At 36.0% G+C, this 27,885-nt stretch overlaps 1 protein-coding gene across 1 annotated transcript in view; it reads left to right on the top strand.

Moving 5' to 3' along the window:
• Positions 1–27,885, top strand: part of NSUN7 (NOP2/Sun RNA methyltransferase family member 7) — an 87,319-nt gene that overhangs the window by 29,521 nt on the left and 29,913 nt on the right. Inside the window, exons 4-6 of the mRNA XM_036762578.1 lie at positions 4,347–4,499; positions 5,044–5,227; positions 6,666–6,876. Coding sequence (XP_036618473.1) covers positions 4,347–4,499; positions 5,044–5,227; positions 6,666–6,876 — 548 coding nt within the window. The remainder of the gene's footprint in view (positions 1–4,346; positions 4,500–5,043; positions 5,228–6,665; positions 6,877–27,885) is intronic.

Here is a 27,885-nt window from a genome sequence, read left to right as displayed (position 1 = left end):
TAATTGGCTACGTCCAGAAATAAATCTCATTTTGCACATTTTGCACCTCTCAGGAGGAATAGAATATTCTTCTGGAATCGTGGTTAGTCATTCTTCATTCTTTCAAAGTTGTTTGTCTTTATAATGTTGTTGTTACGGTATAAGTTGTTCCTCTGGTTTTGTGTTCACTTGATTCTGTATCAATTCATATAAATCTTCCCAGGTTACTCTGAAATTATCCTTTTCATCATTTCTATGATGATATTCAGTTACATTTATATACCATAATTTGATCACCCAATTGATGCCTCTAGCTGTAATTGGTTTCCAGTTCTTTGCCACTATTAAAAAGGCTGCTATAACTATTTTATACATATGTATCCTTTTCTTCTTTCTTTGAGCTTTTTAGGGGCATAGGCCTAATTGTGGTATTGCTGTGTATGGTTGAGTAACTTTTATTTTTGGCATAGTTCCAAATTGTTTTCCAGGATAGCAAGACCAATTCACAGCTTTGCCCACAGTGAATTAGTGTGAATGTTTTCCCAAAGCCCCTCCAACATTTGTCGTTTTCCTTTTTTGTCAACTTTGCTAATGTAATGGATGTAAGGTGGAACCTCAAAGTAGTTTTTATTTGTATTTCTCTTAATTACTAGTGATTTGGAGTATTTGCTCAAATGGCTATTGGTAGCTTGGTTTTCTTCCTTTAAAAATTGTCTAACATGAACACTTTAATACAGGGGCGGGGAACCTGTGGCCTTCTAGGTTCTTGGGTGTGGCCTTTGGACTGAGTCCAAGTTTTACAGAACAAATTCCTTTTATTAAAGGGATTTGTTTTGTAAAGTTTGGATTCAGTCAAAGAGCCACACGTGAGGACTTAGAGGGCCACATGTGGACTCAAGGCCACAAGTTCTCCACCCCTGCTTTAATAGCATCATAATAGAATCATTGATTTAGAATCTGAAAGAAACCTTGGAAGTCATTGAGTTTGATTCTATCTAACATTATCTAAAACTGTCTCTCATGCAGGATCTCATCACTTTGTACTTGGACAATTTTTAATAGTTATAGTCCTACTTAAGAACGATTTTTTAATGTCTGCAATATGTTCCTTTTGTCTAAGGATATGCTTGTTTATCCTAGTGGCATTTGGAAATGTATGTTTCATTTGATATAATTCAATTTTTTTCCCTTCAAAACAACTTGTGGTAGAAAACGTTCCCATATGTTATAAGTTGGTCTCACAATTTTGCTGAAGGGAAAAATTTAAAAATGTTTAGTATCTAGATTACATATAAACACATAGTATATGGAAATTTAGTAATGGGGTTACCTTTAAGTTTGAGTAATAAATCCTGCAGGCTTTTCCTCATTGTAAAAACTAAGTGTGTTTGACTATAATATATTAAATTAATAAGAATTCAATTATAATTTAAAAATCATTATGGAGCTGTAATCTCATTGATATGAGCACTCCATGTATTCACTGGTGCACATTGTAGCCAGTGATGCCCTATCATTCCATTTGATTCTGCATTTTCTTATAAATCTTCCATTGAGGATGTACCTCTGTGATGAAGTTAGTTTGCTAGTTCTTTCTTTATTTTGTGGATATCAATGTAGTGCTGAGGCTTACTATTTTCCCTTATACTATTAAACTAGCTTATTTCCTTTTTAAATAATACATGTCTTTGATATCATTTATATGTTTCTCAAGTGCTAGTCATCATTAGTATTATGCTACTTCCTACCTCTATCATGTACCTTTCTCTTGCAACTGATTCTTAGATCATGGTGTTCCACATTAGGCAGCCATTTAGGATCACATGGAGAATACTGGTGTCCAAGAGATGGGCTTTTGTGATGTCAAGTAGCTTGGGATCCTTTGAAGGTGTAACTTAATTTCCCAAATGCGAATCTGTTTAATCTCTTCCTTCTATTCAATTCAAGGTCCTGCTCATTAAAACACATTAAAAAAATAAGCTTTACATACATAGCATCCCCTCTGGCCTACTCTTCTAACTTTTACCTGCAAGTTGGGTCCCCAGAGGGTGGATACTACCTCATATACAATACTCAGTGGGAAGCCATTCCTACTACTGTAGCTCACTAGCTTCTTCTACTCCTGTGCTTTCCACGAAGAGTCAGCCAGTAGGCACAATGAGCTCTTTACAAAGGCATTTACTACAATGGCGTAGTCAAAAATAATAGCTGCAAAAGATTGCCTTCTCCCCAAATACCCAAGGTACATTCTTCCACAAATATACAGTATTCCTAGGAAGAGAGGGCTCAGACTTAGAAGGCAGTGCTAATGAGATACCATATGCAGGAAATATGTACATGCAAAGGTGACAGATGTGAGTGCTGTAGTCCTAGAAGCTCTTTCTCTTTTCAGTCTTCCTCTTGGTTATGCTGTTTCTGCTGGGCAGGTTGTGCAGCTAGTTCTGGGGTCTGTTCCTAGAACAGCTCTCTTCTCTGCTTCAAAGGTCATGCTCCTTGATGCTGCTGCCTCTTCTCTCTGTATTTGCCTGGGTGGGGTGGGGGATGGGGTCCTGCTCTCTGCTGATTACAATGCCTTTTATGGGTTGAGTAATTTCTCTCTTTGATAGATAGCCTATAAAAACACTCCTAATGCATTCTAAAACATCGTTTCCTATTCTGAATTTAAATAAGTTGATACAAGAACAGAAAGAGACCTTAGCGCCACTTGTTCAATCTCATAACCTGAAGCTGAGATTGCATAAGGTCGTATTTGTAGTAAAAGGGCTGAGTAGGGATTAACCCTCAGATCCTCAAATGCCAAAGATCTTTATTTTCTGCTCTAGTTGTTCTGTACTGCTGTTGGTCCTTGGTTTGAAAGGAATTATAAGGTGCTCACACTATTGAGAAGTACACATAAAAGTCTACAGTGTTTTAGTTGAAAGAATTATTTGAAGGAGTGCTCCAGCAAGCAATATATGAATATCTTATCATAAATATTTTATTTCACCAATGTTTAAAAGTATGTAATCTAAACTTGTAAAATTTTTCAGGAAGAAGAAAAAACTATTACCTAAACAAAAACCTGGAAAATGTGTTTGTAGTCTTTTCGCTTTAATTTCCTTGGGCTCGTAATGGTTGTTTTTCCTCAGGACTTAACACTTCAAGTCACTTGACTAGTAATACTTGCTAAACACTTAGCGGTTCCATGCTAACAAGATCCTTGGAAACAGTAAAAATTAAATATGGTATCTGCCCAGCAGGAGGAGCTCTTTCGATATAAAATACGTAGCTGTAGTTCACACCTTTATGAACTAGGAATACTGGCCAAAAATCTTGATTCTTTGAATTATGACAATTTAATCTACACATATCTAGCATCCATTGCTGTAGTGTTATATAACTCTTAGACATAGGAACTAAAACAATCTAATTTTGTGGTGGTCAGAGCCTTTTTCAGGGATGGCAGCCTAAGAGCTCATATTTTTGGGGGGAATTTATGCATCAGGGTTGAGAATTGGGTGTCTTTAGTGGTATATTGAACTAAGTAGTAATTTAGGGAGGCATTTGGCGGGAGAAAAAGGAATTGAGACAGTTGATAAAAAATGAATACCTTCAGTATTAATTTAAAACCTCCTATCGACCTTCTTACCACTTACTCTCCACCCTTGAAGAAATTTGGTTGGTCCTGGGACTAGTCTGGCAGGAGTTCTCCCCACCCCATCCCCTCTCTGTTGAGCACACTGAGGTAGCTTGTTGCTCCTTTGTTTTGTGACTTTTTCCCCCGCCTTCAGGGCTGTCTTTGTTATTCTTCTAAACTAGGTTTCAACTATATAAAAATGTCACAGGAGTGCTTTGTAATATATACTGTATACTGTATATTTTGCCCTGGACAATCTTCCATTACTTTAGGAATAAATAGCCTAGCTTGTTCATGACAATTTGGGCTTTTACTTTGGGGGAGTTTGAGATATCAATAAAAATCATGGAGTTTTCAGGATACTGTTTAAATTTTTTTTTGTTTCTTTGTCTACAGGCATTGTTAGATATGGGATATTTAGGAGAGGGGAGGGCCAGAATCAGGTTCATGAAAGTTATTGAGCCTTAAGACTATAATGTTGAAGTCACTGAAATAAAGACCTAGGGAGATGCAGAAAGGCATATGACAAAGAGATAGATATAAGAGGGGAGAACAGGAAAGTAAGTAGGATTACTAGATATCCATTTCAAAATTTGGCAAATTTTATTAAATTTATTTTAAAACATGAAGTGGGATTGAAGGGGAATTTACTAAAATTTGGAGTGGAATTTGTTAACATTTCTAGTGGGATATTGATAGCCCTGTATCTTAAGTGCACTTTTTAGTAAAAAAGTGGTTTTTATATTTTTAGTTTTAAAACAAAATTGGCTGCAGCACTGGCAAGATGTCGAATTAAACATGATGCTCTTTCAATTTACCACATTCTACCAGAAACTGTTAGAAAACAGGAACAAAGAGCTTCTACTTTGCCACTTTATGCTTGGGTAAATACTTGCAAAATCAGGTAAGATTTCAAATATATGCTTTCCTCTTCTTTCTTTAGGCAACTACATAAGATTAAGTTTCAGAGAAAATGTCAACCTGTGTTGGTAGGGGATGTTTCCCCATCAGGGAGTTGCCCATACCAGTGAAATCAAAGGTCTAGTCAGTCTCCATACCCATCTACTTTCCTCATGATAAAATTTTAAAAGTGAATTAAGTATAAATTTGAGATCATTTTTTACTGAAGAAGAATATTTGTATAAAAATAAATATAATTCTTAATTTATATTTTAAATCTTGATTCCTGGTTTAATTTGAGATCTTGATTCAAAATTTAAAAAGAAAATTATTTGGGTCCTTTTATACCCTAAAGTATGCTTCTACAGACTAACCTTGCAAAGTTGCATTAGATACCTATAAGAATAATCTTTACATTATCCAGATTAGTTTTCTTGGGTGATATAGACTACTTTTCATGTTAATAGAACAACAGTGTGTTAAATTTATATTTAATCTCCTATATTGTAATTATGGTAAAAGTAAATAACTGACTATTGTACCTACAGCCCTGAAGTTGTTTGCGATGATTTGAAGAAAGAAGGATACACCAAAGTCAAATCTGCATTGGACTTTGAGTGTAAATCTTTTTGTATGGACCAACATTGCAGTGATGTCTTAATTTTCCCATCTCATCTTAAAAGTGAACTTCTTAATATAGAGCTTTGCACAGACTATAAACTTTTGTTTCAGGTGAGCTAACATTTGCTTTTAAAGGTTCTCCTTACTGGAAAAAAATGAGTAATCCTAATTCTTTTTCCTCAGACAACCTCTTCAAGGGTTTGTAAGCCTCAACATCACATCTCATAAAAATAATAAATGTGGAATGTGGACTTTCTGTTCTTGCTTCTTCATGGATCATCAGGAGGATTTACAGCTTTCTTTTATTTCAACTTCAATATAATTTAACTCTGCACCCCCAAAATTTATCAAACCTTAATCCCTTTTCAAACTGCATAGAAATGACTTCTCTTTCCTTACCCCCACAACTTATTCTTGTGCTGTTGGCATCTGGGAATGGGTTAATCTCACCTGGGTTAAGAAGTTTACCTTGAGAAATCTTTACTAGGTGATCTTTGAATATCCAAGATCATAGCTTTCTCAGAAAGGCATTGAAGCTTAAATGCCATTTATGATTTAACTAAGAACTGAATTCTGTAGTAAACAAAGCTCTAAAAATTTTTCTCAACTTTAACATTTGGATTAATATTTCATTATTGAAAGATTAAGTAGGAATTAAATAGGGCAATAGGGCAACATGGCAGACTAGCTAGAAAGCTGGCCTTGGAGCCAAGAAGACCTGGGTTCGAGCTCTCTTAACACAAAGCTTTGGGGCCTGGGAAAGTAATTTAACCTCTTAGCTCTCTAGGCTACTCTCTGAGACTATAAGGTGCAGGGAAGATGCTGACCTGCATTGCTTTCTTCACCTTGGAATTGCTTATGATAATGAAATTACAGGTCCAGAGTGTATCCCTATCCCTTTATTATAGCCAAAGGAAACCCCAAGTTACAAATGGTTTGTGTTCCAAAAATTAATTTGTAAGTCAGTATTTTGAAACTTAGAATATATTTTTCCTGTAGAACTAACGTTATAAATGATGGATAATCAGTTAATCAAATATTTATTAAGCATCTAGTGTGTGCCAGGCACTGTGCTAGCCACTTGTTAAATTCTCAGAATAGCAAGCAAAAGGCTATTTATTAGCCTTATAACTGTAGCTGAACTACAGTAATAGCATCTCTAGGACCCTTAATTTCTGAGCCCCAAATCCCTTACTCTGTGTTCCTTGAACCTTGAACATTGCTGAGCTATGGCAGCAAAGATAACAATAGAGGTTGACAATGGGCTCCTGTGACTGGGCAATTCCTGTGGTTATGGCAACAAATGGGCGTTTTCATAACATATTAAGTCAGGTGCTGCCTCTTTTGTCTTATTTTGCTATGTGAAAGACAAAACACAATATACCTATTTCAGGTTAAGTTATCAAATAAATTTCAGACTCTTTTGGTTAAATAAAAGTTAAGATACTTAAAAAAGTTAAGAATGTTTCCATTAATATAGAACAAATAAAGTAAATTATCTGAATCTTATCTTTTGTTATTTCTAATAACACTATTCTTTCCCATGTAGGATAAATCTCGAAGTCTTGCTGTACATTCTGTAAAGACCTTGCTAAATATGGATGATGACATCTTACTGGTTAACATGGGTTCCTGGTACACTGTTGCTCATATGTCAACACTGACAAATCAGAGTACCTCAAAAATATATGTATGTGGAGTAAAATCACAAGCTAAGGAATCTGAACTGCAGAATCTTTTTACAAATATGGGATGTAAAAGTATGTGTCATATGTTAATTTCTCTTTGGAGTTTAGCATCCTCTTATGTTTTAGAAGTGATGAAAATTTATTTTAATGTTTTTTAATTTTGTTTTTCTTTATGAAATGCTTTTAAGATAATCTTTCTCAATGTCTGTATATTGGTATAGAAGGTAGTTCTTGTAGTAGAATTTTGTTGATATTGGTTGAGTTGCGGATTAGAATTTTAATGCTCTATATAAGTAGCAGCATGAATAAATACCTTACATTTATGTAATATTAAAAAAAATTTTAGAAATACGTACCTGTTAATCTAATTTGATTCTCACCACAAGCGTTGGGTTGGTATTATCACTATTTAATGAATGAGGAAACAGAAAAAAATGAGATTAAATAATTGGGTTACATGTTACACAATCAGCATTAGAACCAAAGCCTTCAGATTGTAAATATACTAAAGCTAATCCAATTGTACACTGCTTTGAAAGAGGGGTAGTTTTCAGAAAAAGGCAGGTGATGTTCCTGTACTTCTAGGAATTACATTTTGGGAAAGACATTGACAAGCTGGCACAGGTGCAGAACAGGGCAACCAGGTAATTGCAGAGACTATTGCAAATCAGTTCAAAGAACTGGGAGTATTTATCCTGTAGGAGAGAAAATTTCAGGAGGACATGACAGCTGTTTTCAAATATTTGAAGGGCTATCAGTTGGAAGAAGGATTATAGGACTCTTTCTATTTGATCCAAGTGGGCAGAAGCAGGAGGAACAGGAACCAGGAGAAGTTGAAAAGAGGCAGCTTTTTTTGATGCAAAGGAAAACTTCCTAACAATCAGAGCTATTGACAGGTAGAATGAATAGCTTCAGGATGTAATGAGTATACACTCTAGGGGTCTAGAAGTCTTCAAGTGAAAGCTGTTTACTCTTTGGGCAACTTGTATTAGGTTGGTGATTCCTGCACAGAAACAGATTGGACTAAATGACCTATTATACCCCTTTCAATACAGAGGTTCTGTGAGAAATGAATCACTGCTAGATTTCTGCTTTTTTTTTTAAAGAAATAAATCTGATATCTTTATATATCTGTAAAAAGTTAACTCTCTAAAAATCCTTACTTAATCCCCACATTCAAAAGTATCTTGTTTTTCCCTTCTCTCCTTTATCTCTGTGGGAATAACTTAGTTAACAGATCTCTTGTGATTAAAATAATCTTTAGCTTTCCCTAAGTACAAAAATAATAATTAAAACTTCAATGAATCATAGAATTTGAGAGCTGGAGCAGACTTTGGAGATTCAAATATAAAGTAGCATATTAAAATGGAACATTGGATTTAGATTCAGAGGGCCTAGGTTCAAATCCCTGGTTATTTACTACTTGTGTGACTTAAGACAAGTCACTTCATGTTTCTGTGCCTGATTGTTCATCTATAAATTGAGGTTAGAAAATTTAACAAAAATTAATAACCACCAAATATGTGTCATTTCCCTTTATTAGTCAAGGGTGCCAATCTAATGGGTGTAAGGTGGAACTTCAGAATTATTTTAATTTTCATTTCTCTAATTATTAGTGATTTGGAGCATTTTTTTACATGGCTACCGATAGCTTGGATTTCTTCCTCTGAAAACTGCCTCTTCATATCCTTTGACCCATTTACCAATTGGTTAAATGGCTCTTATTCTTACACATTTGAATTAGTTCTTTATATCTTGGAAATAAGACCTTCATCAGAGAAACTTACTGAAAGACTTTTTTTAGTTAACTGTTTCCCTTTTAATCTTAGTTATATTCAACCTATACCTTATCTAAAAGAGGAAAAAAGATGTTTATTTTTTCAGTTGACCAAAATTCTCCCTTCCCATTTGAAAAAGAAGTAAAAGCAAGTCCTTTAACAAATATGCATGGTAAAACAAAATAAATTCCCATGTTGGTCATGTCCAAAAAATATATGACTAAGTTTTTACCCTTTGTCCATCAACTTTCTTTTTTTTTTTTTCCAAATCATCATTTATTTATTTATTTAATATTTTTAGTTTTCAGCATTGATTTTCACAAGAGTTTGAATTACAAATTTTCTCCCCATTTCTACCCTCCCCCCCACTCCAAGATGGCATATATTCTGATTGCCCCGTTCTCCAGTCAACCCTCCCTTCTGTCACCCCACTTCTCCCATCCTCTTTTCCCTTACTTTCTTGTAGAGCAAGATAGAATTTTATGCCCCATTGCCTGTATATCTTATTTCCTAATTGCATGCAAAAACTTTTTTTTGAACATCTGCTTTTAAAACTGAGTTCTAAATTCTCTCCCCTCTTCCCTCCCCACCCACCCTCCCTTAGGAGGCAAGCAATTCAAAATAGGCCACATGTGTATCATTATGCAAAACCCTTCCACAATACTTATGTTGTGAAAGAAAAAGTATATTTTGCTCCTTCCTATCCTATCCCCCTTTATCCAATTTTCTCCCTTGACCCTGTCCCTTTTCAAAAGTGTTTGCTTTTGATTACCTCCTCCCCCTATCTCCCCTCCCTTCTATCGTCCCCCCTTTTTTATTTCCTTCCTCCTTCTTTCCTGTGGGGTAAGATACCCAATTGAGTGTGTATGTTATTCCCTCCTCAGGTCAAATCTGATAGCAGCAAGATTCACTCATTCCCCCTTACCTGCCCACTCTTCCCTCCCAACAGAACTGCTTTTTCTTGCCACTTTTATGTGAGATAATTCACCCCATTCTATCTCTCCCTTTCTCCCTCTCAATATATTTCTCTCTCATCCCTTAATTTAATTTAATTTTTTTTAGATATCATCCCTTCATATTCAACTCACCCTGTGGCCTCTGTCTATGTATATACATACATATACATATATGTATATGTATGTATATACATATATATATATACACACATATATATTTATAAATTCCCTATATTCCCTTCAGCTACCTTAATACTGAGGTCTCATGAATTACGTACATTATCTTTCCATGTAGGAATGTAAGCAGAACAGTTCAACTTCAGTAAGTCCCTTATGATTTCTCTCTCTTGTTTACCTTTTCATGCTTCTCTTGATTCTTGTGTTTGAAAGTCAAATTTTCCATTCAGCCCTGGTCTTTTCACTGAGAAAGCTTGAAGATCCTCTTTTATTGAAAGTCCATATTTTGCCTTGAAGCATGATACTCAGTTTTGCTGGGTAGGTGATTCTTGGTTTTAATCCTAGCTCCATTGACCTCTGGAATATCATATTCCAAGCCCTTGGATCCCTTAATGTAGAAGCTGCTAGATCTTGTGTTATTCTGATTGTGTTTTCACAATATTAAAATTGTTTCTTTCTGACTGCTTGCAGGATTTTCTCCTTGACCTGGGAGCTCTGGAATTTGGCCACAATATTCCTAGGAGTTTTCTTTTTGGGATCTATTTGAGGCGGCAATCTGTGGGTTTTTTCAATTTCTATTTTGCCCTGTGCCTCTAGAATATCAGGGCAGGTCTCCTTGATAATTTCTTGAAAGATGATATCTAGGTTCTCTTTTTGATCATGGCTTTCAGGTAGTCCAATAATTTTTAAATGATCTCTCCTGGATCTATTCTCCATGTCAGTGGTTTTTCCAATGAGATATTTCACATCGTCTTCCATATTTTCATTCCTTTGGTTCTGTTTTATAGTATCTTGATTTCTCACAAAGTCACTAGCTTCCACTTGCTCCAATCTAATTTTTAAGGTAGTATTTTTTTCAGTGGTCTTTTGGACCTCCTTTTCCATTTGGCTAATTCTGCCTTTCAAGGCATTCTTCTCCTCATTGGCTTTTTGGAGCTCTTTTGCCATTTGAGTTAGTCTATTCTTTAAGGTGCTATTTTCTTCAGTATTTTTTGGGTCTCCTTTAGCAAGTCATTAACTTGTTTTTCATGGTTTTCTCACATCATTCTCATTTCTTGTCCCAATTTTTCCTCTACTTCTCCAACTTGCTTTTTCAAATCCTTTTTGAGCTCTTCCATGGCCTGAGACCAGTTCATGTTTTTCTTGGAGGCGTTTGATATAGGCTCTTTGACTTTGTTGACTTCTTCTCTCTGTATGTTTTGGTCTTCTTTGTCACCAAAGAAAGAATCCAAAGTCTGAGTCTGAATCTGAGTCCATTTTCACTGCCTGGCCATGTTCCCAGCCAACTAATTGACCCTTGAGTTTTTCTTTGGGGTATGACTTCTTGTAGAGTAGAAAGTACTTTGTCCCAAGCTTGAGGGGCTGCACTGTTGTTTTCAGAGCTATTTCTACACAGCAAGCTCTGCCACACCAGCGCTCCTGCTCCCCCAAGAACCGCCAACCCGGACTGGGACTCAGATCTTAAGCAGGCTCCGCACTCCTGCTCTGATCCACCACTTAATTCCTCCCACCAGGTGGGCCTGGGGCTGGAAGCAAATGCAGCTGTAGTTTTGTCCTCAGAGCTGTACCACCTCCGCTGCCCCCAGGGTGGTGGCCAAACTGTGAACTCCTTTCACTCTGTCCCAGCAGGTTTTCCCACTAACCTTCTCTGTTGTCTTTGGCATTTGTGGGTTGAGAGGCCACAGCTCACTGATTCAGGGAACTACAGCCTGTTCCACCCAGCTGCTAGTCTGGTTGGTCCGGGTGTGGGTCATGCTGGGCTCTGCTCCCATCCACTCCCAGCTCCGTGGGATAGACCTCACCCAGCGACTATCCAGGCTGTCCTGGGCTGGAGCCCTGCTTCCCTCTGCTATTTCGTGGGTTCTGCAGCTCTAGAATTTGTTCAGAGCCATTTTTATAGGTTTTTTGAGGGACCTGGGGGGGAGCTCACGCAAGTCTCTGATTTCTAGCCGCCATCTTGGCTCAGCCCCTCTGTCCATTGACTTTCTATATGAAGGTAGATAGCATATTTCATCATGAGCTCTCTGGAATCATAGTTGGTCATTGTGTTGATCATTTGCTTGCCCCCTCTACATAAAAAAGAGCATGGTGTGAGAGAAGTATGCTGAGCACTATTTTTTTTGGAGGGGGGAAGGCAGGGGAATTGGGGTTAAGTGACTTGCCCAAGGTCACACAGCTAGTAAGTGTCAAGTGTCTGAGGTCAGATTTGAACTGAGGTCCTCCTGACTCCAGGGCCGGTGCTCTATTACTGGTAAATGCCCCAGAGCACTATTACTCTTAAGTGTGATATGATCTCTTGCTCCCCTGCTTTTCTCTTCTTTTCCTTGACCAGAGCCCAATGACAGCTTTTAAATTTTTCTTTCTTTTTTCTTCGCCCATCTATCTTTAATAGTTAGTTTGTTTTGCTTAGAATGATTCTCTCCCTTAGCCTATACTTCCTCTTATTCCCCCTTCTCCCCTTTCCCTCATGTTTCCTTGTTGAATAAAGTGTATTTCTTTACCCAACTCTGTGTGTGTGAATTCCCACCTTTGACCAGTTCAGACAAAAATGAGGTTTGTGTTTCAGACTTCTCCCAACTCTCCACCTTGTTTGTAGAGTCTTATTTTCCTTTCCCTTCCCCTACCATCTATCCCTTTCCCCCTCTTGGTACTTTTTTTAAAGATCATTAAAAAATTAAAAATTTCTCCCAGCCCCTCTGTCCTCTCAGATTCTTTCTATGACCCTTGGTCATGACACACATGTATATGTTCTTCTTACTCTTGCTTTCTTTGTTTCAGTTTCAGAATTTCTATTCGGCCTTGGTCTTTTCATTAGGATTGCTTGGAAGTCTTCTATTTCATTTCCATATTTGCCCCTGTAAGGTTATTCTGAGTAAATTATTCTCAGTTGCAAGTCTTTGTCTTTTGCCTGCTGGAATGTTGTATTTCAAGCTCTTTGCTCCTCCCAGAACCTCCGTGTAAGGAGGGTACCCAGGCCAGCCTTTTTTTCACTTCCTACCTGTTTTCACTGGGCTTCTTCATCATGCCCCAAGGAACCTCTTTATCCTGCAAGATCACATCACCCCTGGTTCTCACAATTCATCAGTCCACTCTGTCCCTGGGGCCCATCTGATTGGAAAGTAGAATGGAGAGCTCTTCCTTGAACCTTCCTGTAAGGAGGGTACCCGGACCAGCCTTCTCTTCATTTCTCACCTGACTTTACTCCTTTGAACTTCTCCATAATGCTCTTAAGCTAGGTACCTTTTCTTTCCCCTTCCCCCAATTTTCAGCTTCCTTTTGTCTGTTGTTTGTCTTCATTTTTGTATTTGTATCCCCTGTGCTTAGCACAGTGCCTGGCACAAAGTAGATACTTAATAAATGTTTATTGATTGACTTATTGTAGAGGTAGCCACCTAAACCCTGTCTGATTCTTCTTGTGGCTCTTTTGTACCTAATTCTTTCTATCTGGCTGTTTGCAGTATTTTTCTTTGACTTTGAAGATTGGAATCTTGCCTATTATGTTCCTGGGTGTTTTTATTTTGGGGTTTCTTACAGGAGATAATCAGGAGATTGTTTCTATTTCTACTTTGCCCTCTGGTTTTAAGAGATTTGGGAAGTTTTCTTTTATGATTTCTCAAAATATGATGTCTAAACTTTTTTTTATTGGTAATGGCTTTCAGGTAGTCCAATGAGTCTTATGTTTTTCAGTTTTTCAGTTTAGTTTAGAAAAAAATGAGATATCTTACACATCTTTTTTTCCTTCAGTCTTTTGACTTTGTTTTAAAGTCTTCTTATATCGTGGAGTCATTAACTTGTATTTGGTCCATTCTATTTTTCTTTTTCTCCTAAATTATTAACATTAATTGAAAAAAATTGAGTTCCAAATTCTTTCCCTCTTTGCAGTTCCTCACCCGTAGAGAAGAAAAGCAGTATGATATCAATTATATGTGTGAAGTCATGCAAAAAAATATTTCCATAATACCCGTGTTGCTCAAAAAAATCAAGAAAAATAAAGTGGAAAAAAAATTATGCTTCAATTTGTAGTCAGTTCTCTCTCCGGAGGTAGATAACATTTTCTCTCACAAGTCCTTTGAAATTGTCTTGGATCATTATATTGATCAAAGTTCCTAAGTTTTTCACAGTTAATTGTTACAATATTGTTGCTACTGCTGCTTGTAGTATTGAAATATTGCTGCTCATTTTACTTTGTAGCAATTCATATGTCTTCCTAGGTTTTTCTGAAACCTCCCCCTCATAATTTCTTATATAACAATAATATTCCATCACAATCATATATGACAACTTGTTAAGCCATTCCCCAATTGATGGACATCCCCTCAGTTTCCATTTCTTTGACATCATAGAAAGAGCTGCTACAAATATTTCTGTGTGTATAGATCCTTTTCCTTTTTCTTTTATCTCTTTGGGAATCAGACCTATTACTGATATTGCTAAGTCAAAGGTTTATAGTCCTTTGGTCATAGTTTCAAATTGTTGTTTAGAATAGTTGGACCAATTTATAATTCTACCAACAGTGCATTAGTGTACTTATTTTTCCATATCCCCTCCAGTATTTGTCATTTTCCTTTTCTATCATGTTAGCCACGTGAGAGGTGTGAAGTGGTACCTTAAAGTTGATTTGATATGCATTTCTCTAATCAATGGTGATTTAGAGCATTTTTTTCCTTATGGGTATAATAGCTTTGATTTTTTTTCTTCTGAAAACTGCCTTTTTATATATTTTGACCATTTGTCAATTGGAGAAATCTCTTATTATTTTTTTTATACATTTGGCTCATTTCCCTATGTATTTGGAAAAATGAGGCCTTTATCAGAGAAACTTATTGTAAAAAAATTTTTGTTTTTTACCAGCTTGCTTTCCTTCTAGTTTTGGCTGCACTGATTTTGTTTGTACAAAACCTTTTTATGGAATCAAAATTTTCCATTACATTTCTTGTGATCCTTTGTATCACTGATCATAAACTCTTTCCTTATGCATAGATTTGAGAGATAAATTTTTCCATTCTCCCCTAATATACTTATAGTATCACCCTTTATGTCTAGATTATATGGGAATACACAGAGATAGAATATAGGCTATAGAATTTGGGGAATAGCTAACAATCCACTTTGGCTAGAACCTACATTATATGAATATAAAATGAAACTGAAAGGGTAAGTTGAAACCAGTTTGAGAGAGACTTGACCTTTGTTTTAAGAAGATTAACATGGCATATATAGCAGATGGATTAGACAGGGTAGTAACTACAGGCAGAGAGACAAATAAGAAAGCCTTTTCTATTTCTGTTCAGGACATCATCATCTTCCTAGTCTCCTTTACCGTCCGTATCCAATCAGTTGCTAAGTTATGTTGATTTTACTTCTACAATACATCTCTTACATCTTTCTCCCCTGTACTCCCATGGCCATCATTCCTATTTGAGGACACTCAAATCACTTCTCTACCAGCTTATTATAATAGCTTTCTTACATACAGGGAAAGAAATATTAAGAAAGAAGATTTAGGACAGAGCTTAAGGGGAACGAACTCTTAGGAAGGAAGATTATGACCTAGCAAATAAGAGGAAAAAACATTTAGACAGATAGTAGGAATGTACAGTGTTGTAGAAGCCACGGGAGGAAAAAGTATCTAGGGAAGAGGTCACCTAATTGCTATGTCTGTCATTCCTAGTATGCATTGTGTCAAATAAGAGGAGTGATCATGGAGGTTCTTGCTCTACCTCTGATTTTATTGGACGGGCTTTTAGTTAATCTCCGTTACGTATAATGCTGGCTCTTAGTTTTAGGCAGCTAATATTTACCATGTCAGTAAAAGGGCCGTTTATTTTTATATTCTCCCTTTCTTCCTTGGTATATCCTTTTTTTCTTCCTTTTTTCTCTTATGATCATCAAAACTACACCCACACCCTCTGTCTTATTGATGTGTCTTATGAAGATATACTTGTTTCTTCTCTCTTTATTCGAATATAGACATGTAATTATTATATAGAGCCTTCCATTTGCTCAAATGTATTTACCTTTGATTTTCTTGACTCTTGTGTTTGCTTTTCAGAATAAGTACTCAGGTCTGGTCTTTTTATCAGGAATGTTTGGAAGTTCTATATTTCATTAGACTTCCATTTTTTCCCCTGTAAGATTATACTTAGTTTTGCTGGGTACGTTTTTCTTGGTTGTAAACATTTTCTTGACTTCTAGAATAACATATTCAAAACTCCTTTCTTCTACAGTGATAGCTGTAAGGTTTTGTGTGATCTTGATTGTGGCTTCTTAGTACTTGACTTTTTTGTTTTCTGACTGCTTATGTTTTTCTTTGATGTGGAAGTTCTAGATTTTGATGATGTTCTTAGGAGGTTTCCTTTTGTTGTTTCAGGAAGAAACTGGAGCATTCTTTCTATTTTCACTTGGCTCACTGAATATTGAATGGGTTCTAAGAGGGCTGGGCAGTTTTCATTAATCATTTTTTGAAACATGGTATTTAGGCTTTCTATTGTCAAAGTTTTCAGGTAATCCAGTGATTCTTTAATTATTTCTCCTTGACATATTTTCTAGGTCAATTATTTTTTTCTAGAAATTACCTTACATTTTATACTTTTTTTTTCAGTCTCAATTCTATTCTAGTGTTTCTTGTTTTTTCATGAAGTCATTGGTTTCTTTCTGGTTCAATCTAATTTTCATGGTGTCTGTTACTTGATTTTTTTTGAACTTTTGTTTTATTTTGTTTTCTATTAACAAGCATTTATTTTCCCTCCTAGCCATTCCTGCCAATTTTTTTCTATTTATTTTTCCAGTTAATAAACATTTTTTTCTTTCTCTCCCACTTCTCCCTAGCCAATTAAAAAGAAAACCTTCATAACAAACATGCATAGTCACACAATACAAATTCATTTATTGACTGTGTCCAAAAATGTACATCTCCCCCTGCATTTTAAGTCTATCACCACACAGGTGGGTTGAGTACTTCATCTTTTATCATGGCTCCATGACTATAGTTTCTAGTCTTTCAAACTTGTTTTCTTCATAATATTATTGTCATTGTATATGTTTTTCTCCTAGTTCTACTCTCTTCACTCAGTATTAGTTCATAGAGATCTTCCTAGTTTCCTCTGAAAATTGTCCATTCATCATTTCTTATGGAATAATAATATTCCATTACATTCATATGCCACTATATTTGTTTAGCCGTTCCCTCAACAGGTGGGTACCCCATTAGTTTCCAATTTTTTGTTACTACAAAAAAGTACTACGAAGATTTTGTATATATGGATCCTTTTCCTCTTTCTTTGATCTTTTTGGGGTACATGCCTAGTAGTGATTGTTGTTGTTTGTCCTTCATTCTTGAAGAGGACCATGACATTAGGAAGGAGATGTCATAACTTTCAAGTAAATTGGATTTAAGTGAGGCAGAGCTGTGCAAAGTCACCAGCCTCACTCTCCTTTAGAGCCATCTAGGTGCAGTGGCAATATATAGATCAGGATGACTGGAGATGGCCCCAGATACAGGGGGAGGCCTTTTTTAAGCTAAGGTCTTTCTCAGATCTCAGTTTGTCTGAGGCAATGCCCATTCAGTGATTAAGACTAGGTACCTAGTTAAAAAAATCGATCTGGGAGGTGAAGACCCTTAGGATTTCTAGCCAAAACAGAAGCAGTTGCTATTTTCACTCACTCTGAGCCATCAGAATTCAAATTGACCAACTGGGGCTTGGGCTGGGGCCCATTGTTGGCCAGTCAATGAGAACCACAGTGATTTGGGTTACAAGCATGGTCCATAAAAAAGAAATTTAGCCTGTAAACCCCAAGATATCTTTCAGTGATCAAAATTTATATTCCTTTGGGCAGAGCACTTGCAGGTAAGGGTATGATTCCCTATGTGAACAGAAGGAGGGGAAGGAAAGAGGGAGAGGAAGAAAAAGAAGAAGGAGAAGAAGGAAGGAAAGAAAGATGGAAGGAAGGAAGGAGCTGTGTGGCTCAACTGGAACTGGACAGTTGCGTCCCTAGTGGGGCAGCTGCCATTACCCATGAGTTGTTGTTTGTTCTTCATTCTCAAAGAGGGCCATGACATCAGGAAAGAGATGTCATGACTTGCAAGTGAATTAGATATAAGTGAGACAAGGTTGTGCAAAGTCACCAGTCTAGCAGTGGTATCACTGGGTTAAAGGATATACACAGTTTAATAAATATATTACTTGAGTAACATTTTGAACTACCTGTATTAAATTATTTACTTTTCTTATTCTTTGCTCTAGAACTCTCATTTTCTTTCCCAGTCTTCCTTTAGAGTTCTCATTTCATTTATAATATAACTTTTATGAATTCCAGCTTGTGGCAAATCTGTGATTTTCTTTGAATCTTTGCTTGTGGATAATGTGGAGTTAGTTTGCTTTTTCTAGGTTTGTGTCTTGGGTATTTCATGCTCCATAATATTTCTTTATTGTTGTTCTCTTTTGTTTACTCGTTTTTCCAACTTTACTTCCCATGTTAGGACTTTGTGTTGGTTTCAGGCCCTATACACTTCTGGAAGGAATGGTATAGCCTTCTTTGCTTCTGATCTGTATACTGTGTTCTTCAAGGACCTCAGGAGTATTTCTAGTGCCAGCCTGATGTATCAATGAGGTTTGTTCACAGGTGCACCCTGGTTGATACTCTCCTGATCTTAGATCTGCAGGCTCCTGAACACTGGTTCAGGGTCAGCTGTGAATTCAGGAGTCTTTGGCTATCTGCTGGTTTGGGCTCCAATATCCACACACACTTCTATAGGTTCCAAGCTTTCCTCTGGTCTTTAAGCTGGGAAGCTTCTGTGATCTGAAGTCATGGGCCAGGCTTTTCTGACTGGACTCTTTCCCGAATGTCTGTAGGCTTCTGACTGTCTCTTTGTGTGGACGTGGGTTGGAAATCTACTTACTCTAGTTTTTCCCTGGATTTCTGGGTCTGGTATACTTTTTTCATCTTTGCTGGAGTAGTTGTGAGAGAGTTAGGTTTTCCTTCTCTTCACTCAGCCATCTTGAGACAAGTCTATAATTCCTTGTTTATAACATGTAGCATTTTTCATCTACTTGATTTTTTCTTTATGGGTAGTAGTTATGCCAAATTCTTTTTGGTAATTATGGATCTTTGTAGGAGCCTTACAGGCCTCTGAAACTTTATCCAATCAGTATGTCATCTCTGAAGGATCTGAGGAACAGCATCTGGAGGATCTCAGTATCCATAGAGAATCCATTCTCAACTGGGATTCCCTGCTGGATCCTCCTTTTATAACATTGGTATATACATTAAACATACATCACTCTTCTTTCATATGCCTTCCTTTATATTAACAGTTAGAGGATTTAAAAATATGTTTTACTGATGCTTTTTGATTTTACATCAAAGTCATTTTGACTAGAAATACTCCCCTTTCCTCTGTTCAGATCAAACCTTTCTTTCTAGCATGGAAAACAATTAAAGAAAAATATTAGGCATGATGACCACATTTGTTCAATGTATGCAACAACCTGCTCTAGTTACTCCCTTGCCTTTCCTGTGAGGAGGAAGATGCAATCTCCAGAACCATCATTGGCTTTTTTACTTATTCAGAATTTGGTTTCCTTTTAGTGATTCTTTCTTATACTCTATACATATTCTTATTTTATTATTTACCTATTGGGTATTAACTATTTATTGATTATATTATTTTTGTTTTTTATTTCTTTATGAATCAATTCATATAAATTTCTCCACATTACCCTGAATTCATCAGAAAGGAATTTTCTTTCATAGAGAAGGCAAAAGAAGAGTATAGTCAGGGGTGTGGTAAATGTTTAACAACTAGCTCTCCAAAAAAAATGTACACAGAACACACTTTTAAATTTAATATGCTTTATTAACATTTTCTCCCTCACTTTCTTAGTCTAGACCAGGATTGGCAAACTCTGGCCCATAGGCCAGATCCAGCCCCCCTGCCTATTTTGTATGGCCCATGAGCTAGGAATTTTTTTATAGTTTTAATTAAAAGGTAAAAACCATTCTTAGCTCAAAAGCATACAAAAATAGGCAGAATGGTTGAATTTGGCCTCTGGGCTGGAGTTTGCCAACCCCTGTTTTGATAATCAACAAAACAATAAATCAAGCCCTGATTTGTAGCATTTGCTAATTTCTAAGATGTAAATGCTTACACTAGGAATTTAACCATTGGCTCTTAGAAGCTGCTTCATATTGCTTCCAGCACATCCCTGAGTATAGTCCTTAATATTGATGCAAAATTTTAAAATAAATTTATTAGGGGACTTATAGCAATGTATCTAGAAATATTTTGCTACAAACTAAAATGGATTAATAGCTACAATGCAGGGATAGTTCAGCATTAGGAAAATAAGTAGTATAATTAATCATCTAAATGACAAAATAGTAAAACCACTTGATTATTTAGACATATGCAGAGAAAACTTTATGTTATGTTTTTAACTTTATGTTAAAAACCCTAAAAATATTAGGCATGTAAGAACCCTTTCCTTAATATGTTCAAAGACATACATCTAAAACCAAGTAATGACTTTATTTGAAAAAGAGAAACGGTAAAAGCTTTTCCAAAACAAATGAAAATATCAGTATCACTTGATTTAATTCTAGAAATACTAGCTATCACAATAAAACAAAAGAATAAAATTAAAGGTATAAACACCACCAAAGAGACAAAATTACCTCTATTCACCAGTGGTATATGGTACGATGGTATAATTAGAAGAAGCTTATCAAGATGACAGGTTCAGCAAGGTAGCAGGATACAAAATAGATCCACAAAAGATTTGGCATTTCTGTATAGTACTAATGAAAACCAAGAAGAAATGCTATTCCATTCAAATTCCATTCAAAATAACTAAAAATGTATAAAATATTTGTGAGCGAGTCTACCAAGACACATGCAATAATTATATAAATACAGCTACAATATAAAGAAAACAAATAATTGGACTAGATGGTTGGTCTGTGCTAGTTACAATGATGATACTACCTCTGTTAATTAACAGATTTATTACTAAGCCAATCAAGTTACCAAAAGGATACTTACTAGAGCTAGATTTTTTTTTAAAAAAAAAAGCAGAATGCATTTGGAAAGGAACAAAAGGTCTAGAAACTAACTCAAAGAAAACAATGCGAAAAAAAGCAAAGGAGAAGGAAGAAATAACCTTTTGAGACTTTATATTGTGGAGCCAATAATCATCAAAACAATTTAGTACTTATTAAAAAGCAGGAAAGTAGATTGATGGAAGAGATTAGATAAACAAGAACCAGAAACAATGAAAAAAGAGAGGCCCAATGTGCGATAAATCCAAGATCACCAATTATTGTTAGAAGGACTTTTTATGATGATTAGTACTGGGAAGGCTGGAAAACAGTTTGACAAAAATTAGGTTTATACTAGCATCTTACACAATACACCACAAATTAAAAATGGATACATCACCTGAATATTAAAGACCATAGCATAAGAAATTAGAGAAGCAGATTATATACCTTTCAAATTTGTGGGTATATGGGTGTATGTTGTATGAGATGAATTCTTAGGCTTAATCTACTTAAAACACTCCTTTTCAAATATCACTCCATGTTCAAAAAACTTTGAATAACTTAGCCATTGCCTATAAAATGAAGTCATAGACTCAAAGAATTTCAGAGTTATTCTGGGGTGTACTACCTCACACCTATTAGAATGGTTAATATGACAGAAAAGGAAAATGATAAATGTTGGAGGGAGCGTGGGAAAATTGGGACACTAATGCATTGTTGGTGGAATTTTGAATTGATCCAACCATTCTGTAGAGCAATTTGGAACTATGCCAAAAGGGCAATCATACCCTTTGATCCAGCAATACCACTATGATGTCTGTAGCCCAAAGAGGTTAAAAAGGGTGGGGCAGGAGAAGTACCTATTTGTACAAAAATATTTATAGCAGCTCTTTTCGTGTTGGCCAAGAAATGGAAATTGATGGGAAGGCTATCAATTAGGGAATGGCTAAACAAGTTGTGTTATGTGATTATAATGAAATACTCTTGTGCTATAAGAAACGATAAGCAGGCAGATTTTTAAAAAAACCTGGGAAGACTTGCATGAACTGATGCAAAGTGAAGGGAACAGAAACAAGAGAACATTGTACACAGTAGCAGCAATATTGTATGGTGATCAACTGTGAATGACTTGGCTATTCTCAACAATACAATGATCTGATAAGACAGTTCCAAAGGACTCATGATGAAAAATGCTATCCACCTGTAGAGAAAGAACTGTTGGAGGCTGAATGCAGATTGAAATATTTTTGTCTTCCTTTATTTTCTCATGTGTTTTTTAATCTGTATTTTCTTTCACAACATGACTAATACTGAAATATGTTTCACATGATTGCATATATATGACATATCAAATTGCTTACTGTCTCAGGAAGGGGCTGGGGAGGGAGAGAGGAAGAGAATTTGGAACTCAACATTTCAGAAAAGAATGTTAATTGTTTTTACATGTAGTTGGGAAAAATAAAACAATATTAAAAAAAAGAATTTCACAGTTGGAAGGGATTCAGTAGCCATCTAGTCCATTTCAATCCCTCCAAAAATCCGTTTTACAATATAGCTGATACTGGGTCATTCAGACTTTGCTTGGCCCACTATCTCCTAAAACCCATTGTACTTTCATATTACTGTAATTATTAAGAAGTTTTTGCATATATTACTTCAAATTTGCACTTCTGAAAAAATCCACATATTGCCCCTACTTTTGCTATCTGGTGTTAAACAGAACAAATCTAATAACTTTTCCACATGACAACCCTTCACATACTTGAAGACTGCTATCATATATCCCCTTCCAATGTTCTCTTAAAAGGATAAGTCCAAATTACCCATCCCTGACCTAGCTCTAATTTTCTCTCCTCTACTTGAAACTATAGCTAAACACATCTATTCATCTCCTGTATATAACTTTCATTCATTCAACAAATATCTATTAATGGCCTACTACATACGTTTTTTCACTTTTTAAAAAATAATTTATTTAGTATTTAATTTTTCCTATTACATGTAAAAATAATTTTTAATATTTGTTTTTAAAACTTTTGAGTTCCAAATTCTCTCCCTCCCACCCCATCCCCCCTACTTGAGAAGACTATATATAACCTATATGTTCTATAGGTTATATGTATGTAGTTATGCAAAACATCTGTAATAGTTATGTTGTGAAAGAAAACATAGACAAAAAAAACTCAAGAAAAAATAAAGTGAAAAAAAGTTGCTTCAATCTATATTCAGACACCATCAGTTCTTTCTCTGGAGATGGATAGCATTTTACATTCTAAATTCTTCAGTTGTCGTGGATCGTTGTATTGCTGAGAATAGCTAAATCATTCACAGCTGATTATCCTACAATATTGCTGTTATTTTGTACCCACTACATTTCACTTTGCATCAACTCATATAAGTCTTTCTAGGTTTTTCTGAGAGCATCCTGCTCATTATTTCTTCTATTACAGAAGTATTTCATCACAATTACATACCACAACTTATTCAGCCATTCCCCAGTTGATGTGCATCCCCTCAATATCCAATTCTTTACCCCCAGAAAAAGAGCTGCTGTAAATATTTTTGTACATATAGGTCCTTTTCCTTTTTGTTTTTTTTTAGTCTCTTTTGGGATACAGACCTAGTAATAGTATTATTATGTCAAAGGGTATGCATGGTTTTATAGTAGACATTATTTCCAAAATTGCTCTATAGAATTGTTTAATCCATTCACAGTTTCAACACCAGTACATTAATCTCTCATTTTTCCCACATCCCCTCCAACATTTGTCATTTACCTTTTCTGTCCTATTATCTAATCTAATAGTTATGAGGTAGTACCTCAGAATTATTTTAACTTGCATTTCTCCATTCACTAGTGAGTTAGAATATTTTTTCTTATGGCTATAGATAGCTTTAATTACTTCATCTGAAAACTGATTATATTTTTTGATCATTTATCAATAGGGGAATGGCTCTTATTTTTATAAATTTGACACAATTCTCTATATGTTAGAGAAATGAGACCTATATTGGAGAAACTTGCTTCAAAATTTTTTTTCACAGTTACTATTGCTAACTGTATTCCCTCTATCTCATTCCCCATACCCCTGTTTATTCTGTTCTCTCTCCTTTCACCCTGCCCCTCCTCAAAAGTGTTTTGCTTCTGATTATCCCTTCCCCCAATCTGCCCTCCCTTCTATCACCACCCCCAGCTTCTCTTATCCCTTTCCCCTTCTATTTTCCTGTAGGGTAAGATAGATTTCTATACCACATTGCTTGTGTATCTTATTTCCCAGTTACATGTAAAAACAATTTTAAACATTTGTTTTTAATACTTTGAATTCCAAATTCTCCCCCTTCCTCTCTCCCCATCCACCGTCATTGTAGTTGTGCCAATCTCTTCCATAATAGTCCTGTTGTGAAAGACTAACTATTTTTCCCTCCATCCTATCCTGCCCCCTGTTTATTCTGTTCTCTCCTTTTACCCTATCCCTCCTCAAAAGTGTTTGCTTCTGATTACCCCCTCCCCTAATCTGCCCTTCCTTCTATCACTGCCCCCCCCATCCACTTCCCCCTACTCTCCTGTAGGGTGAGATAGATTAGATTTCTGTACTCAATTAAATGTGTATGTTATTCCCTCCTTAAGCCAAATCTGATGAAAGTAAGGTTCACTCATTCACTTTCACCTCCCCCCTCATTCCCTCCACTGTAAAAGCTTTTTTCTTGCCTCTTTAATGTAATATAATTCCTCTCTCACCTCTTAATTTTATTTTTTAGGTATCATCCTTTCATATTCAACTCACCTTGTGCCCTCTGCCTATATATATATATATATTCCTTCCAACTACCTAATGATGAGAAAGGTCTCATGAGTTACAAATATTATCTTCCCATGTAGAAATGTAAACAGTTCAACTTTAACAAGTCCCTTATGATTTCTCTTTGCTGTTTACCTGTTCATGCCTCTCTTTAGTCTTGTATTTGAAAGTCATATTTTCTATTTAGCCCTGGTCTTTTCTAAAGAATGTATTAAATTCCTCTATGTCATTGAATGTCAAGTTTTTCTCCTCCTGGATTACACTCAGTTTTGCTGGGTAGGTGATTCTTGGTTGTAATCCTAGTTCCTTTGCCCTCCAGAATATCATATTCCAAGCCCTCTGACTCCTTAATGTAGAAGCTACTGAATCTTGTGTTATCTTGACTGTAGTTTTACAGTACTTGAATTGTTTCTTTCTGACTGCTTGCGGTATTTTCTCCTTGACCTGGGAACTCTGGGATTTGGCTATAATATTCCTGGGAGTTTTCCTTTTGGGATCTCTTTCAGGAGGTGATAGGTAGATTCTTTCAATTTCTGTTTTACCCTCTGGTTCTAGAATATCATGTCAGTTTTCCTTGATAATTTCTTGAAAGATGACTTCTAGGCTCTTTTTTTGGTCATGGCTGTCAGGTAGTCCAATACTTTTAAAATTATCTCTCCTGGATCTATTTTCCAGGTCAGTTGTTTTTCCAATGAGATATTTCACAATGTCTTCTATTTTTTTATTCTTTTGGTTTTGTTTTATAATTACTTGATTTCTCATAGAATCATTAGCTTCCTTTTGCTCCATTCTAATTTTTAAGGAATTATTTTCTTCAGTGAGTTTTTGAACCTCCTTTTCCATTTGGTTAATTCTGCTTTTTAAGGCATTCTTCTCCTCATTGGCTTTTTGGACCTCTTTTGCCATTTGATCTAGTCTATTTTTGAGGTGTTATTTTCTTCAATATTTTTGGGTGTCTCCTTTAGCAAGCTGTTGTCTCATTTTTCATGATTTTCTTACATCACTCTCATTTCTCTTCCCAATTTTTCCTCTGTTTACTTGATTTTCAAAATCCTTTTTGAGATCTTCCATGGCCTGAGACCAATTCATATTTTTGTTGGAGGCTTTGGATGTAGGAGCTTTGACTTTGTTGTCTTCTTCTTAGTGTATGTTTTGATCTTCCTCATCACCAAAGTAAGATTCTATACTCTGAGTTTCTTTCCCATTATTTGCTCATTTTCTCAGCCTATTACTTGACTTTTTAACTCTTTGTTAAGGTAGGCTCTGCTTCCAGTGTGGAGGGTGCACTGTCCCAAGCCTCAGGGATTTTGTGCAGCTGTTTGCAGAGATACTTCTAGGGACCTGTAAGCTTTCAATTCTTCCAAGGTGGTATGATCTAAGGAGACGTGTTTACTCCTCTCTTGGCCTATGCTCTGGTCTGTGAGTGACCACAAGCACTCTTTTCTGCACTGGAACTGTGAGGAGGGTCCCCTCTCTACCATTGCCACAAGCTCTGATATGCCAGTGATCCTCCTCATCCCAGGACTGCCACCAAGGAATGCAACCCAGATCCAAGTAAGAGCAAAGTAACAGAGTGCTGCCTCAGTGCTGGCAAACAGACCCCTGTAATCTCCTTCTGACCAGTTGTTCAATCCCCTTGCCATTTGTGGGCTGAGAGCTCTGGAAGCAGCTGCAACTGCTGCCACCCGCCACCACTGCTGATTCAGTCTCTCCCAAGGCCAGCTTCTGACTTGCTGGGGCTGGGTCTGTGCTCCTCTCTCAGCCTGATGCAACAGACTTTTCCTGTCGACCTTCCAGGTTGTCTTGGGCTGGAAACTTGTTTCACTGTCTTTTTGTGGATTCTGCTGCTCTAGAATTTGTTTCAGAGTCATTTTTTACAGGTATTTGGAGGGGTTTGGGGGAAAGCTAACACAAGTCCCTGCCTTCACTCCACCATCTTCTACATGTGTTTTCATGTCAATTCATATCACACTTCTGTTTGCTATATATATTTTTTTCACTCCTATTTCTATGCTTTTCATATGTTAGGCTTAAAAAATGTAGAATTGATTTGAACTTAAGTCCTATTTTTCCTTCAATATTCAAGTTAGGTCTTATCTTTATGGATTCTTCATCAACTGTTCCAATTCACTGTGATCTCTTCCTTTGAATTCCTGTATTGTCTAGTATAGGGGTGGGGAACCTGTGGCCTCGAGGTCACATGTGGTCCTCTAGGCCTTCAAGTGTGGCCCTTTGATTAAGTCCAGGTTTAAAGGATTTGTTCTGTAAAATTTGGATTCAGTTGAAGGGCTGCACTTGAGGACTTAGAGGGCCACATGTGATCTCGAGACCACAGGTTTTCCACCCTTTGTCTAATACCTCTCATTTAGCATAGTGTATTCTGGTATCTTTTTACACATGTATCTTTTCTTCCCAGCTAGTGTGCAAGATAAAGTTCTCTTTGTATTCCTATACCCACCACAATGGTAGATGTCCAAAACACACACACACACACACACACGCATACACAGATCTACATGTATCTATCTATCTATCTATCTATCTATCTATCTATCTGTGTATATATACATACAAACACACACACACACACACATATATATATATATGTGTTGATAATGATGAAATAAAACTAATTTTAATTTATTTAACAATGTCAAATAAAGATTTGGTGGGTGGAGTACAAAAACTAGCAGTTAAATTGTCACAATTGAATGCCATTATTATTCTTTAGCAATGTTTTTATTTTGCTTTGAATAATATTTTATTTTTTCCAATTACATGTAAAAACAATTCTAACATTCATTTTTAAAAATTTTGAGTTCCAAATTCTCTCCCTTTCCTAACCCCTCCCGAATACAGTAAGCAATTTGATATAGATTATACACATGCAGTCATGTAAAACATATTTCCATATTAGTCATGTTGTAAAAGAAGACAGATCAAAAGAAAAAAAAACAAGAAAAAATAAAGTTAAAAATAGTATTCTTCAATCTGCACTCAGACTTTTTACGATTGTGTTTCTTCCGGATGTGGATAAGATTTTCATCATGGAATTTGGAATTGTCTTGGATCATTGTATTGCTGAGATTAGCTAAATCATTCACAGGTGATCATTGTACAATATTACTGTTACTGTATACAATGAGATTTTCTTGTTTCTGCTCCCTTCACTTTGCATCAATTCATATAAGCCTTTTCAGGTTTTTATGAAATTATCCTCCTCATTATTTTTCATAACACAATAATATTACATTTTAATTATATACTACAACTTGTTCAGCCATTTCTCAATTGATGAGATATTTTTTACCTTTTTAAAAATCTCTTTGG

Source organism: Trichosurus vulpecula, chromosome 6, assembly GCF_011100635.1.
Source record: "Trichosurus vulpecula isolate mTriVul1 chromosome 6, mTriVul1.pri, whole genome shotgun sequence".
Lineage (NCBI taxonomy): Eukaryota > Metazoa > Chordata > Mammalia > Diprotodontia > Phalangeridae > Trichosurus > Trichosurus vulpecula.
Note: the sequence above shows the minus strand (reverse complement) of the source record. Positions and strands in the feature narration are given on the sequence as shown.